Source organism: Haemaphysalis longicornis, unplaced genomic scaffold, assembly GCF_048455015.1.
Source record: "Haemaphysalis longicornis isolate Haplotype H1 unplaced genomic scaffold, Haemaphysalis longicornis Haplotype H1 scaffold_8, whole genome shotgun sequence".
NCBI classification, from domain to species: Eukaryota; Metazoa; Arthropoda; class Arachnida; order Ixodida; family Ixodidae; genus Haemaphysalis; species Haemaphysalis longicornis.
Window position 1 is genome coordinate 40,719,890 of NW_027526445.1, and position 16,161 is coordinate 40,736,050.

A 16,161-nucleotide genomic window follows, 5' to 3' on the forward strand; every position below is an offset into this window, starting at 1 on the left:
GAAGGCAAGCGTTGCAGGGGGCGGCAGAAAGTTAGATGGGCAGATGAGATCAAGAAGTTTGCGGGGAGAAATTGGTCACAGTTGGCACAGGACCGAGGTAATTGGAGAATAATGGGAGAGGTCTTTGCCCTGCAGTGGGCGTAGATAGGCTGGTGATGATGATGATGATGATGATGATGATGATGACGAAACCACCTCCCTCCCCTACGTGTATCCTTGTGCACCTACGTGTACCCTCCCATGCACGTGTATCCTTGGCGCGTTAAACGTGAACCTCATGGAACGTTTTCTGCTCGCGAAAAGGCGCCGCGCCCGCCAAAGGCGCGCTGCCGCTGCCGCGGAACCAACCGCACGCTGTGCGCGGCGCGGCTGGCGTCGGCAACATGGGGGCGGCTTCGGCCGCTAAGTTGTGTGGGGAGCTCTAGCGACCGCTTGTAAGCGCTCTCTAAAATGCCGCTCAGGGCACAGGCGACAGTTGCTCGTGCGGTAACGGAGCTAATAATGTGGGCGAAAACGGTACTATAAAACATCATCCGAGCACCCTGTGAAAGCGCCCATGATACACCTGCCGAGATGCTTAGCCTAAACATCTTCGACGGAGCCAACCGGCTGTCTCGAGCGCTTCGAAACTGCCGCCATGAGGCGCGCGCCTTCCCATTGGTGCAAGTAAGTCGTCAAGCTCCTCCCACGCCCGCGCGCGACGCGTGTCACTTTCTGAGCGAGGCAGAAGCTGCCGCGCGCGCGGAATCGTCGACGCGGGCGTGAAAACATCGCACGCGCAACGCCGAAGCGCACAAATAGCGCGCAAAAACGCGCCATGCGGTTCACGCTTCAGACCCAATATTTATTTTTTTACACCCATAAATGACACGTGTAGTTACGAGATATCTCAGAAAAGGAGGTCGCGAAAAAAAAAAGCGCAATTGCGACGAATTACGGGACGGTTATTCCGCTTGTGAGGCTGGCTCAACTGGCTGGCTGCCCTTGATGGACTGATAGCGACCGGCGCACACGCCGCTATCTTTCCAATTAAAAGGCAGGAAAAACAACATATACGGGACAGTTCCAGCGCTTTGCATCGAATTCCTCCGTCACGGTTCCAGCTGCGCCACAGACCTCATGTAGCTCACCGCTATGTTGACCCAAATAACAAAGACCCGCACAGTTACACTGATTTAAAACGTAGAGCTTGTTCAACCCCCCTGAAACCGATGAGAATCGGTGAGAGTACGCGTAGATGCCCAGTGGGACGCACACAGGGCAACGTTTCGTTGATGACACGGCCGCGAGGTCTCGAAATGGGGCGATGAAGCTATGCAGCCAAAAGAAAGAAAAAGCAGAGAGTAAAGGTACGTCCTCACTTGCGGCGCCGCGCGCGCGCAAAAACGCGCGCCGCGAAACTCCCTTTTGCGGCAAGATTCCTCTACCGCGCAAGGATAGACCTCGGACCCATTTTTTGCGGCAGGGCGCTTTGCGCCAAACTCAACGAGCCAATCAGCACCCGGGTCCCGTGAGCTGCGAGGTCAGTGCTCTTCTCGGGGAGCTTGGCCGGTGCGGAAAGCCAGCGAGCGCCGCAGACCCGTTCTTCCCTGCTCCCCCGTCGGAGAGGGCGAGGACCGGTTTGCACCGCCATCGCCGCTGCTTTCGCGCGCGCGCGCTCCCAGTGGTGTGACCGTCAAAAAGCGGCGGCGTTTATATCCAGGTGATTGTTTATATCCAGGAGCCCCAACTTACGCCGAAGTACTTCGTTAAAGATCCCCAGTTGGCCAAAATTAAACCACCTCCCTCCGCTACGGCGCCGCAAGTGAGTACGTACCTTACAGCGTCCTCTATAAACACGCACCGGGGTTGCCCCCCAAACCGCCGCGGTGCACAGTGCCCCACGACGGTGCGCACCGGCGCGGGGCGTTGATCGAGGACAAACTGAGCGGTTCTACCCTAGCGCCATCTTTTAGGCTGTGAAAGCAACTCATCAAAACGTTCACAAGTGGCTAAAAAGCAGCGTAATATGACACAGCGCCACTACAAAGTGATATTTATTTAAATCTAACGATTATATGTACACGCAAGCCATATCCGTCACACATGCGCGACGACGCACTTCACCGCTTCCACTAAACAGCTGCCTACAAGCTGCTTCTCATCTTCGCTCCGAGAGCCATAACGCGAGTGCCCTTGATATTCCGCCCTTCCGCCACAGCAAAGCACGTAGGTCTTCGTGGTCTAAGCACTCCAGTAACTGTTCGTGTAATTCAATCGAACGAAACGAATGCAAAGCTCCAACTGGCTGGCCATGCATTCAGCCTTCTTTGCAGTACACGAAGTTCGCGTCCTCATTTTCAATCTCCGGCCCTTATTAACGCCCGTTATGAGCCCGTCGCATCGCTGTCTGATTGATTCGCAAGAAATTCATGCTTGTCAGCAACAATATACAGCCCGTTCCGCCTTGACACGAGTGAAATGATGCTACAATTCACTGTACCGATGCGCCGCCGCTTCGCCGGCGTCGTCCGCGATGCATCTCGGGATCGCACTCCGTCGCACCGCCAACTCTCACGGTGCGCGAGGGGGCAACAAAAAACTGCCCCGCGAGGTGCGCCCCAGTTTATCGAGGACCGATGGTGCGCACCGGTGCGGTTTATCGAGGATGAAAAGGCGCACCGGTGCACACCGGTGCGGTTAATCGCGGATGCTATTAGCAAATGGCACGCCGTGCGGCTGCCGCAACCACAGAATATCGCACAAAAGCAGGAGGCACGCTAGTTTGCAAGGCACTGTCCAGCATCCCACTGAGGATATGTGGTTCTCTGCACGTATGCATCACTTTCCTAGAATAACAGCCGATACCCTAGAGTGGACGCCCCAGAGATCAGGCAGTAATGTTTCCCTTTGGGGACTCGCGACCTTAACCGGCCCTAGTGGCTTGACGTACATTGCGTACATAGGAAATTTTTTTTTTTGCAGTGAGTGTACCGGTTGACGGCGTTACAACTCAAAGCGTGACGTTAGAGAGTTTTAGCACTCCGTATGCTCCGTTCATCCCGTGTTGACCGGGACCAGGACCCTTGGGCACTCGTTTCTCTAGGGTGAATTAGTTCCGCGGGCCGGCCCTCGCCATGCCCGCGCATTCGTTACGGTGGGGCCGCCCTCCACGCCGTGTCCGCGCGCGCATGCGCAGTCCCGTGCCGGTCAACACGTTCAACATGGAACATACGGAGCATATGGAGTGCAAAGACTCTCCATTGGACCTAAAGCGGCAGACACTTGTGCCTCGGGCGATCCGGGAATGGTTTTCGGAGATGGAAAGACGTGCGCAGGCGCGTCCTTTTCCGTTTGTGTGTTTCGCCCTTAAAGGGGCTCTACAACCCTTCCGATCAACGCTTCCACTCTTTCCTTCGCGTCTGTAAACGCTGTGAAAGCAATAGTTATCGGCAGCAAGGAGCCGCACTGCGTGATTTCCTCGCCGCAGCAGGTACGCCTTCCCTTTCTGCTTTGCTTTTGTGACTTTTTTTTTTAAGTGGCCGTCGAATGCGTTCATTGCTACAACTGAAAGGAGGCTGGCCAATAGTTGCTACACCTCTGTAATGGCGTCATTCAAGCGGCCGAAGAACGACGAGACCAGGAAAGAGAAACATCTTTCGAGCAAGTGTATAAGTTATCTAATGGGCATAGAGCAGTTATTTTTGCCTCAGGTACTTTGCGAGCCTCTAATATTAGTACTGGTTGCATGGGTTGACAACGTTCTGCATTGCAGAACGTAATCAACCCATACAACCAGTGCAACACCAACTCGCCTGCAGGAATCCGTACTCGTGTACGTTCTTCAACCATTTAAGATTTCAAAAAAAAGTTGAAGAAAGTGTTGCAGGGTCCCTTTAACTTCTTACGCTTAGGCCTAACGTTAGGCAACATTAAAGATGAAGCGCACGACGTGCCAGACAACGTGAAAAGCATCGTACGTCGGCCTGCGGGCACCAGTCGTTGACGTTAGACCTCAAGGTGTGACGTTAGGCCTAACAACAGGCCTCCGCATTCCAGCGTCGCCCCGTCCCTCTATATAGCGCATTAAACTTTGTGCGAGCGAGTTATAAACTGGAAAATACGGGAGGCTCCGAGAATCACACTTCGAACCATTCGCGCAAAACCGGCCGACCTAGCGTACACTGCTTTTGTAATACAAAAGGGCAGGTTGCTGCGGACGCAGTACGAACTGCAGCGCAAAGGCAATGTACACAAATGCCTCAATACGACGAAAAGCAGAAAACACACACACACACACACACACACACACACACACACACACACACACACACACACACACACACACACACACACACACACACACACACACACACACACACACACACACACGCAGGCAGGCAGGCAGGCAGGCAGGCAGGCAGGCAGGCAGGCAGGCAGGCAGGCAGGCAGGCAGGCAGGCAGGCAGGCAGGCAGGCAGGCAGGCAGGCAGGCAGGCAGGCAGGCAGGCAGGCAGGCAGGCAGGCAGGCAGGCAGGCAGGCAGGCAGGCACGCACGCACGCACGCACGCACGCACGCACGCACGCACGCACGCACGCACGCACGCACGCACGCACGCACGCACGCACGCACGCACACACACACACACACACACACACACACACACACACACACACACACACACACACACACACACACACACACACACACACACACACACACACACACACACACACACACACACACACACACACACACACACACACACACACACACACACACACACACACACACACACACACACACACACACACACACACACACACACACACACACACACACACACACACACACACACACACACACACACACACACACACACACACACACACACACACACACACACACACACACACACACACACACACACACACACACACACACACACACACACACACACACACACACACACACACACACACACACACACACACACACACACACACACACACACACACACACACACACACACACACACACACACACACACACACACACACACACACACACACACACACACACACACACACACACACACGTGCAATTAGGAATGGTTTCCTGGGCTAAACGCTGCAGTAAGCAACTTGACAGGGAGCCAGGCGCCGTTGCAAGTCGTCGGGGGGAACTAAGACTGTTCTGCCGTACTAGTATAGGCGCAACCAAATGCTGCGTGTACGTAAATCATGCTTAGCTGAAAGCAGTGATGTCGTTTAGAGCATGAGCGTTAGAGCGAGGCCTGTGGAATTTTGCTGAAGCTCCACCCACGGCTGTTTTTAAAGGCGGCAGGTGGGCTGGGCGACTACAACGCCACCGTTCTTAAAAGCAAGCAAGGCAACTGGCGGAAACTTTATGCTTGTCGATGACGACGACGCAAGTGAAGACGGTGTGCAGACGAAGACGACAATGATAATGAAGCCGATGACGATTATTCTTACCAATCTCTACGATCAATGAAAGTTATTGCTATGACGTTGCATAAGCCGAACAGCACATAAAGTTACAGTGCAGACAATGACAGCAACAGAACAGGAAATATTTTTTTCTGGTTGGCCTTTCATGTGTGCGCTTAGTGCCTTGGGTTTGCAGAGGAACTTCAAGTCGCCATGTGACAACAATGCCAGAGCTTTTGCAGCCGCATGCAAAGCAAAATCACATGCAAAGCAAAATCACATGCAAAGCGGAACTGAAACCCATCCCCACGGTCGCGCGATACCATGCTTACAGAAATGCAGCTCACGTATACACTGCAATGAGCTCCTCTAGCATATGTTAGTACAGTAATCCCTCGTTATAACAAAATCGCTTTACTCGAAATGTCGCTTTATTCGAAATTTCTTGTGGCCCCAACCCAAACGCATGCATTTTAGGCCGCTTTACTCGAAGCGCACTAAGATCTTGACCCGCTTAGAGCGAAATAGCGAGCGTGGGCGTCGCCGAGCGCCGGCGACCCAGCGGCGAGTCAGGCTGTAAAATGGCGGGTCAAGGGAAGTTGGTGCTTCCCCGGCGAATTTTTCGAGCCGGTCATGCTCGATTCGCGCCATCCGACTTAAGACAAATAGTCGAAGTGCGGGGTAGGGTCACTGAATTTTGTTCCTAGACGCTGGTGAATGTCGTTGACCTGACGGTGCGCGAACACCGACACTCGAACCGCAGAATTAGCAGTGTCGTCGACAAGGGGGCGCCGAAAAACACTTGATTTGCAAACTTTGCGGCTGCACCCCTCGGGGAAGAATTGCCCAGTCATCTTGCACAGTCCCTAGTGCAATACCAGTCGGTGTTCAGTATGGCGCTGTGTACCCACAATGATATAGTCTGCATGATTGCGCTGTGTACCCACGCAACCGTCTTATGGATAGACGGTTCGACGCAAAGAATCTGCAAGTGGTTTTCAAAACTGACAATTGCCAGAGCCACGGGAAGATCGACAACCTCACGGCGATCACTTCTGAATTTTTCCCTGCAAACACAACCGCAATACTGCAACCGATGGATCAGGGCGTCATTTAAACCACCCAGGAGCTGTACCGCAAGGCTCTTTTGAGGCGCATGCTCACAGCGTATGACGCCCGCAAGAGATACAACATCGATTTGCATCGATTTGCTAAACATTTCATGGAAAGAACTTGCACCTTCGAAGGTAGCCAACTGCTTTTGGCACGCCGGCTTTTCCCGCACCCTTGTCAGCGACCCTGACAACAACCAGCTTAATGAGGACTGGACTTGCAGCGATCTGCATGAGGCTGTTCATACAAATTACTGGCCAAGAGGTAGAGGGTGACTTCGAGACATTTGCGTTGGCTGACGCTGCGGCTCCTCTGGTCGCCCCAACGTCGGATGTGGAGACAATTGACACTGTTGTTGGCGGCTCCGACGAGGACGAAGAACCACGTGAAGCGCCAACTATGGTGCAGACGCGGGAGTGCTGATGCCTGCTGTGAAATAACTTTTGATGCATGGGCGGCTACCACAGCCTCGTGCAATTCATGGTCAAATGGGAGCAGGGGTTGCTTGCACCCGGCAAGAACTTGAAACAGCCAAAGCTCACGGCCTTTACAACACCTGAATAAAGATTTGCTTCAGGGAATACATTGTGTTTTGGTTCCTCGCAGTTGTGGCGCAATTAAAGCTCAACTTATTTAGATTTTCTTGCGTGGTTGCTTACATCGAAATACCACTTATAACGAAAATTTTCGCCGTCCCGCTGACTTCGTTGTATCGAGGGATTACTGTATGAAAGTGTGCGTGAATAAGCTTCGCATATAAAAACAATGCGTCGCATGAACGGATGAGATCCAGAGCACAATGGCAGGATGAGGGCTCGCACGGACGAAGGAACATGTGTACGACATGCCCTTTAACGAAAAAAAAGAATATCCCGGGGCATCTCCACTAACGTGAAACCTGAGGAAGGGAGAAGCATGCAGTGTATAAGTGGCGCCTTGGCGTTTTTGCCAACGGAGATGAAACCGTTGGGGGGGTAAGGTGTACAGCTCTGCTGTAAAAGGCTCGTGTCATTGAAGCACGAAGCTCTCTAGCGCGAGGCGTAAACGAGTGTCTCGGTGTTTTTTTTTTGTTTTAGTACGCGTTACGCAGCGTTTCAAAGCGAGGCGTAAACGAGTGTCCCGGTGCTTTAGCACCGTGACTACATGCGACGATTACGACGATGACAGGCGACGCCAACAGCCTCAGCCACTAAGCGGCTTCGCGCCTAAAAACAACACGTCTCTCCGCACCAGAACCTTCCATTAAGACAAAATGCAACTCTAGAATTTCATACCTTTGGCACCTAAGCTCCGTTCCAGCCAGGAAATGTGTTTCTTTAACTCAAAACACGTATGGAATGCTGGAAATATTAAATGCAGAGCATTTCTTTAACTCACATGTAGCTTCCGCCGTCCGTCCGTAACAGCTCAGCGCGCAGGCGCGCCCTCTCCCCCATTCCTCCTCTCCCGCATCACGCTACCCTCCTCGCTCTCAACAACAGGTCCGCACCCCTCCCCCTACACTATATAACAAAATAATACTTATCGGCGCCTGGTTTCGATCCCACGACCCTGCGGGCGGAAAGCAAGGTACAGGGTGCTCTACCCACTGCGCCACAAAGCCGACACAGAATGGGAGGCTACGAACGCGCCTTATATCCTTGACTCATTCAAACTACGTCAACAAGCTGCTGATACAACGCATTCACTACCTGTGGGCGGAACGCCAGGTACATGCTGCTCTACCCACTGCGCCACAAAGCCGACACAGAATGGGAGGCTACGAACGCGCCTTATATCCTTGACTCATTCAAACTATGTCAACAAGCTGCTGATACAACGCATTCACTACCTGTGGGCGGAACGCGAAGTACATGCTGCTCTACCCACTGCGCCACAAAGCCGACACAGAAAGGGAGGCTACGAACGCGCCTTATATCCTTGACTCATTCAAACTACGTCAACAAGCTGCTGATACAACGCATTCACTACCACCAACTCCCCAAACACTAAACGTTAACGCAATACACCCACCCCCTATGCGACGCATTTACTCGAGTCCCCCTCGCGGGGAGATGTTTTTTTTTAAATTTCGCGCTTCAGTGACGTATTGTGGGCAGGAGTGATGTACAAAGGGCCAACACGATAGCGTTCAGGGGATGCGATCAAACGAAACTGGAGGCCCAACTTCCAGTCAAGTTTCTTGGTGGTGGCTGTTGTCGGCGGCCGCCAATTGCACGAGCGATATTCTGTGACGTCATAGCGAAGTTGCCGGAAAGTTGCGGGGGAGTCGCCACTGGTTCGTAATCTTAAATCTTCTCTATAAAAGTGGTATCCTTTTTGCCATGAAAGAGCAGACTTTTCAATGAACGAAACTCATGACCCCTCCAACGACAAACAGGCCCCGTATGGGTCTGTGAGTCCACAACTAATAATATTTGGCAGCCGACATAGACCCAGGGACTACGTTTGCGCTCTAAAGTCAGCAGCCGTAGCTCCATCGAGGCTGATCGCCGCCCACGCGACTGATACCATTAAACGTTCGCCTGTCGGAAGCCGCAGCTAGCCGTAAAGCACGCCATACGGGCGGTTCACTGACACGATGGTAATAAACGCCATTCAGACGCCGTTATTAAGGGATCGCGGACTGGATTCCCGTGGCTGCAGTGGCGGGTTAAACTCTGCGAACCTTTAACGGGAAGAGGAACGAGAAAAAAGACGTCCTGCCTTGTATTACATGGGGCTTCCGGGAGCGTGGCAACGTAGCCTTTTATTCGTTCGAATTCGAAACCCGCCCGTACAGAAGTAATATTTTCACCTATGCGCTAAGGGAGGGGAGGGGGTGGGGGGGGAGTGTAGTTCTATCACAACTTACGACGTGGATATATGAATGAAAGTCGTTCAATCGCACTTCGAATTGAATTCAGGTCGAACGAGGCTAGAGTAGGCTTTCAAAAAGGCTCCATTCAACACGCAGAAGAGTAGAAGCTTGAACAAGGGGGTGGGCGGGATATCCCCTCTTATTTCATCTTTATCGTTGTGACAGCGCTAAGCGATATCCGTTGTGCAGTGTTCTAACGTGCTGGACGGTACTTTTGCAAAATGGGCAGAATTAGACATTGCAAGGGATACTTCAATCTTTCACGCCGTTCAAAACAAAGTCCTTGCAAACTACTACTGCGACGACGCCAGCGAAAGTCAACGCGATATCGACAATACACCCAACAAAACTGACCCCTTGCAACGCCTCAGCCTCACTGGCCGGGCAGGGCCCCTTTATGCCCCCAGGACACTTACAGGAGCCACGAAGACAAAATACAACTTGGGTTTATTAGAAAGACTGCTTAGTCCCGATAACAATGATGCCAATATCATCGCAATCTTCGAACAAATAACGGAGATATTAAAGAAAACGTGTGAAGCAGTCGCGACCCCCTAGCCAATTTCCCGCAACTTTTCTATGGCGTCACCGAACCTGGTTTGTGCGATTGGCGGCCGCCTAACTCACCTGTCGCGACGACAGATGACTGGACGTCTGTAATGGGGCCTCTAGTTCCATTTGACCCCATCACTTGAATGCCAACGTGCAGTTAACGCACTGAAAATTATGTTTTATTGTTGGCCCGTATGACGTCACTCTTGCTCATAACACGTCACGGTGGCGCAAAATTTGATAGTTTTTAAATACTTCTTGCTTTCTTTTTCGTTAAAAACATCTTTTGTGGCTGTAATGGAGCTGAGTGAGATACTGAATCCTAGTTCTTTCAAATTAAACGAAGTTGTATTTTCTCTTCATGGCACCCTTAACATTACTAACACAAATTACCGAGCTTATTTTCTGCGAACAGCATGGCCCCGCAGTTCTCGCTTCGCCCGCCGGAAAAGCAGTCCTTCGAAGATGCGACGTCTCGCTTGCGCGCCGTTGGAGTTACCCGATGTTTCGGATCAGCCAGCCGCGAGATTTCACCGCAAACACGATTCGTCGTCGAAAAAGCGAACCAACCTCAGCGATAGATGGATGAGGAGTATGTTGATCTGAGTCAGGATCCTCCGGTAGAGCGACATCACTCCCATCGCGATGCACTGCCGAGGCGGACGACGCGTACTCCGACAGACGACGACGACCCCGGGATGAGGACAGATGATGGCGGATGAGGAAGGGACGTTCCACCGGAGCGCGGGGCTTTTATAAGCGAGCGCCAGAGGTCGCTTCGGGGGGTGCAACCTCAACGAAAAGCCGACGGAGGGGGAGGGGCTCGTCAACGTTTTCGTTTTCACCCACTGCGGATAATCGCCCGCTGAACTGCAGTGCAGCTCGCAGCTGCAGGAAGGTGCTCGTTATAGACCACGAAACGAGAGCAGCTGTCATAAACACGGACTCCGGCGACTCGCTCTCCACTACAGGCAGGGCTTAGCTAATTAGCCGTCGTTGGATTTTTATACCGCTACAAAACGCGGCGTATGGCAGGGTTGAGGAATTTGTCCTTGCGAAGTACGGCCGTGCGCGTCGCCTGCAGCTCCAAAGTGGACATCAGTGACGGGACATTAGAAGTTTGATTGGAGAGTTGGCATGGAAGAGGGGCCGCATTCGTTTTGAAAATGCGGGAGGGAAATATGGAAGCGCCCGTTGTTTACTGGCGCTTCAGTACAAACAAGCGCCCAAAAACAAGGGCTGGCAGAATTCCTCTTCCACTGTCGTCGTGTAACGCGAAGTAATATTTGGTTTGGTAGAAGTACTTGCTCTTCAGCATTCCCTTACACGCATCCGTTGTATGCTAGATCGAATCGCGGAGTAAAGAAGTCCTGCAAGAAGTACCGTATTTAAATTAATGTGTCTACGTGTGGGAGTGAGTGAAAGGACTATTTGGTCATCCGGCGGACGACTATGACCCTCCCCACGAGGGGAAGGTCATCGCGATGGGGCCACACATCATCTCGGCGTGGCGTCCTTTACTCGGCGAGCAGCCCTCGCTACTTGGGGCATTTTTTTTTCCTGAACTGGAGCAGATTAGTGCAGTGTCGTGCAGAACAGTGCAGAGTGCTACTGAGGATATCAATTAGTAAAAAAAAATGAACATATGCTGCACTGCTTGCACCAGTTCAGCCAGTTCAGGTAAAAAAAAATGCCTCTACTCTCACCTTCTTGCACCCGCGCCTACCCCTGTGCTGGGGTGGTAGCGAGCACCTGGCGCTTAACCAGCAGCTGTTACGACATAATTCGAGGTAACTTGTGATAGCAGTTCGCAAAAGCCACTGCTTTCAAACCGCACTGGTATATACAGCCAGAGGGTGGTTAGTAATGAAATCAGGGGACACCGAGGTACTTCGCATGAGTTGCGAATACTAAATCGTTAATGTCTACTGGCGGAATTCACAGAGGGCGCCTCCATATGGGCCGGCCGGGAGCAGACCACGCGAACATCTCAAACACGCAAGAGGCAGACGCCACGTACACATGGAGAGTCAGCCGCCGATCACGTGGAAACCGCGTTTGCGGCCAACAAGAATTTAGGCGCCGTTTCACTCCAACATACAGCGCCGACCGGGACTTGTCCATTCAATACGCAGTTCAAGGCGCCATAATTAAAAATGCATCGCAATCGAACTGCATCAACGGGCTGTGTCAAACTGGATTGGTGACATTGATTTGTATTGCGCCATGATTGACTGATAGCCCGATGTCGTAGACATGCCCTACGAACGTGAAATGTTCATGCGTTAAATGCTAATAAAATGGACTGCACGGGTAGCTACAGCCCCAAAAAACGCACGGTTATACGGACATATACAGCGCCTGTACTCAGCGCAAAAAAGTATTTCTTCACATTTTGTTAACACACTCTGATTTCAAGCCCATGCGGGTACTTCAGGGCTATACAATTTGCCTAATTCCAACTTATCACTTGCCATCAATTAAAAATGTAAACTAAATCCAGTGTACACAGAGGACGTTGCCCGTCTCAGTGTATTGATGTGAACTTATCAGAAGTGTGACCTTACTCGACAGGGCAAGGCTCTACCTGTTTATTAAAGCCCGAGTTTTGAAAAGTTCGACGTGGTGTCCTCTGACCTTTGGAGCGTATCTTCCCGTGCCTGAACTCGCTCCCGTGTAATTGCTACAGCAGACAAGCGTACGAAAATCTCCACGTGAAATAATCACACGACCATCACAGGGAGGTGCCCTTTTCGTTCGCTTGAAAAACACCGTGGACATTCGGCGGGAAATGCGTCAACGACCGTCTCGGAGGGAACGTGCACGCCATGCGCGCGACAACTGGAAGCAATCTCGCATTACACTGTGCAGAGACCCACGGCGGTGGCTCAGTGGCTAAGGTGTTGTGCTGCTGAGCACGAGGTCGCGGGTTCGATTACCGGCCGCGGCGTACGGCCGCTTTTCTGGTGAAGGTGAAAAGCGAGAACGCCCCCCTAGTGTGTGCGACATTTCGGCGCACGGTAAAGATCCCCTGCAGGCGGTCCAAATCAATCCGGAGCCCTCCACTAGGGCGCGCCTCATCGCCTGCGTTGCATCGGCGCGTTAAAGGGACCCTGCAACACTTTCGATAACCACTTTCGCTCTTTCCTTCGCGTCTGGAAGCGCCGCGAAAGCTGCAGTTATCGCCAGCACGGAGCGGCGCTGCGTGATTTGCTCGTCGCACCATACGCCTTCCCTTCCTGCTTTGTTTTTGTGGCTTTGTTTTTAAAGTGGCCATCGAAAAACGTTCTTTGGTGCAACTGAAGGAAAACCGGCCAATAGCCGCTACATGGCCTCACTGACGTAATTCGGGCCGTCGAAGAACGTCGAGACCGGGAAAGGGAGAAAAATCTTTTGAGTGAGTTATCTGACGAGCGTGGAGCAGTACTTTTTGGCTGAGGTACTTTGCGACTCCCTAATCCAAGTACTGGTTGGGTTGGGCGACTATATTCTGCAAGCATTTAGGATTTCAAAAAAAAAAGTGAAAATAAGTGTTGCAGGCTCCCTTTAAACCGCACAATCGATTTAAAATCGATGAAAAACGCAACTTGAAACGATACCAAGATGCCCGACCGCGTGGGATATACGAGGCATCCGCCATTCGCATTAGAGGGGCTGATTGTGCGAGTTCGCTTTCGGTGGCACTTTTCAGCGGGAAATGGCTATGTTCGCAGCTAAAGACAACTAATTTTGCTGATTTTTCAGATATCACCTGTGTTGGCTTGAGGTGTTTGCTGTTTTTTAGCCCTTGCACCTATCTCGGGTTCTTTTCCTCCTCGCACCATCTTAACAAAACACCGCTGCTTTCCTTTATATGTTGTCAAATCCAATAAAATTTCCTTAGCTATTCGTCAGCGCTCGTAGTTGCCCTCTACTTCTACGTTTTCAGTGCTTTTTTTTTTTTCAAGAAATAATATCTAACCAACTAAGTCAAGCTTTGGTACTTTTAGTTTGCTGTAAAAAAATACCCTCCGCGTAATGCTCATTTGAGGATCACACTTTCTTTAGCGAGTGGCTGCAAACTGATCAATTTTAACTGCGCGACAGAAAAGATTAGGCGACTTTTGCATGCGCGAAAATCACGTGGTTTATTAAAAGGACACTGAAGGTAATTGTCAAGTTAGTTTGAAACGAAAGTCTCGCCTCCCCATAGCTACTTTAGCGTTGATTCGGTGCCGAAAGATGTCTCAAATGCTCATAAGCCGCCAATTAACCAACACATTTCTCTCCCTCATTTCCATCGTAGCGATTCCACGACGCCAACAGCCGCTGTTCGCGTCGTTCTAAACCAGAATCAAGCGAGGCAGCAGTGTAGAAGCAATTGAATACAACGCTACCACGTACCAAACGGTTCTGTCAGTTTCGGTTACATCAGCCGTTCTTCCTCGAACTGCCACGTTCTTTGCTGCTCCGGACGCGTATATGCGTTTCCTAGTCAGTACAGCCAGCCGTCACCTTAGCTCGCTTATGGGGGTTATATCACAACATAACCGTACCTAAACCATACCAACCCAGCCGAACTGAAATAAATTATAACAGCCAAAACAAACCTGCAATAATTGAAAACCTCGGTGTGGAAAACTATTCAACAGAAATCGCCGAAACCGACGTAAAAGGCGCAAACCCGCAAAAACGTACAAGAAGCAGTAGCCCAAAATGACCAAAAGGCAACGCAAATACCCAAATTCCCATTTATAATGCATAAAAATCTCATAAATAGATTATATGCGTGATAACAAATGCTTATATTCAAATATAACAAACCCTTAAAAAAGGAAAAAAAAAATCGCCAGCGGAATTTGAACCCAGGTTAGGATGTTTGCTTCGCAGGAGCGGAACTACTACACTACGAGGCCAAGCGGTCTTGAGATAATAAATTGAGGGCCACACGCACGTGGACATAGCTTCAAACATGCCCCTAGATGGCGCCATGCGTCGCTTGGCTGTGCTGACTAGGAAACGCCTATACAGACTCCGGACCACTCAGCACACTGTTCCCCAATGGGACCCGCGACCAGCACTGGCGCTTTGTTGAATAAAGGGTTGGCGTTGTCGAACCAACCGCTAGCGCGCAGCAGGCCTACTCGCATAGAGGTATCGCCACAAGCGTGGACCTGTAGCACCATCCAGTGGCAGCTATAGTGACGGTGTTGCGTACGCCAGACGTTCCGCGCGCTTGAAAATACAGTCGAGTCCACTTATAACAATACCGTTTCTAACAATATATCGGATATAACGATAAACAGCTATGGCACCGCCAAGTTTTGTATTATTTCTATGGTAAAATAAGCAGCTTATTACAATGCTGCAGTGCCACGATATCGGATATAACGATTGAATCCGATTATATTGTGCCCCAAAACTGCAACAGGGATAACTCAACGACGCGGTTGTGCAGCCTACTCAGGTGGGGTCTTCGTAAAAGGCCCATTGCGTGACACAGTCCCTCGGGGACTTTGTTTCCGCCAAGGACATTTACCTCAGCTAGGTGAAGCACCTGTAGATGCTCTTGGATTTTCGCGAGCTTCACACGCGGCAAACAAAGACGACCGACTGTGGCTTTTTTCCCGCAAATTAGTAGTAGCACAACCTTGCTGGCATGGGAATAAAATGTTTTGAGGTCTGTTCCGTCTTTTTATTTCGCAACCCGCTTATAACAATTATCGGTTATAACGATGGGATTTCCTTGGCACACTGACTTCAGCCAAAATCAGCATTCCCGTGTTTTTTTAGCGCAGCAAGAGCACGCGGAGGGTCATGATAAAAGTGGCCATGCACGCACTGTAGTGTACAAGGGTGACACCGTTATCAGGCAGAGTATTGCACGTCGTATTGCGCCGAAACCGAAAGGAGCTTGTTCGCGTTTGGGTCTATCGACTGCACTCCCATGACACTGTTTCTGACTTACTTTCTGTTCTTTGGCCTTCAAACATGGCACTACCGTGTTTATTAGAATAAAAGGCGGTCACGATTATGAGGCGAGGGCGGAGTTTGGAAATTAAAAATAAAAAAAATAATAAAAACGGAGCTTCGAATATAAGGCGGTGCATGACTTTGAGACTACGGATTTTGGAAAAAAACCTCGGTTTATATTCTAATAAGTACGGTACACGAATGCGCTCGGACGTGTTCTTTTACTCAATCGTTCTATTGCCGTGATGCCATATT

At 51.0% G+C, this 16,161-nt stretch overlaps 1 protein-coding gene across 5 annotated transcripts in view; it reads right to left on the reverse strand.

Annotated features, from left to right (window-relative positions):
• The window catches only part of LOC144149703 (sulfotransferase 1B1-like), a 229,386-nt gene that overhangs the window by 93,132 nt on the left and 120,093 nt on the right, over window positions 1-16,161 (reverse strand). Inside the window, exon 1 of one of the 5 annotated variants that reach the window (XM_077681356.1) lies at window positions 10,525-10,671. The exons of the other annotated variants lie outside the window; for them this stretch is intronic. Within the exon in view, the coding sequence (XP_077537482.1) occupies window positions 10,525-10,595 (71 nt within the window). The 5' untranslated portion in view covers window positions 10,596-10,671. Of the gene's footprint in view, window positions 1-10,524; window positions 10,672-16,161 lie in introns of those variants that run through there. 5 annotated transcript variants of the gene reach the window in all.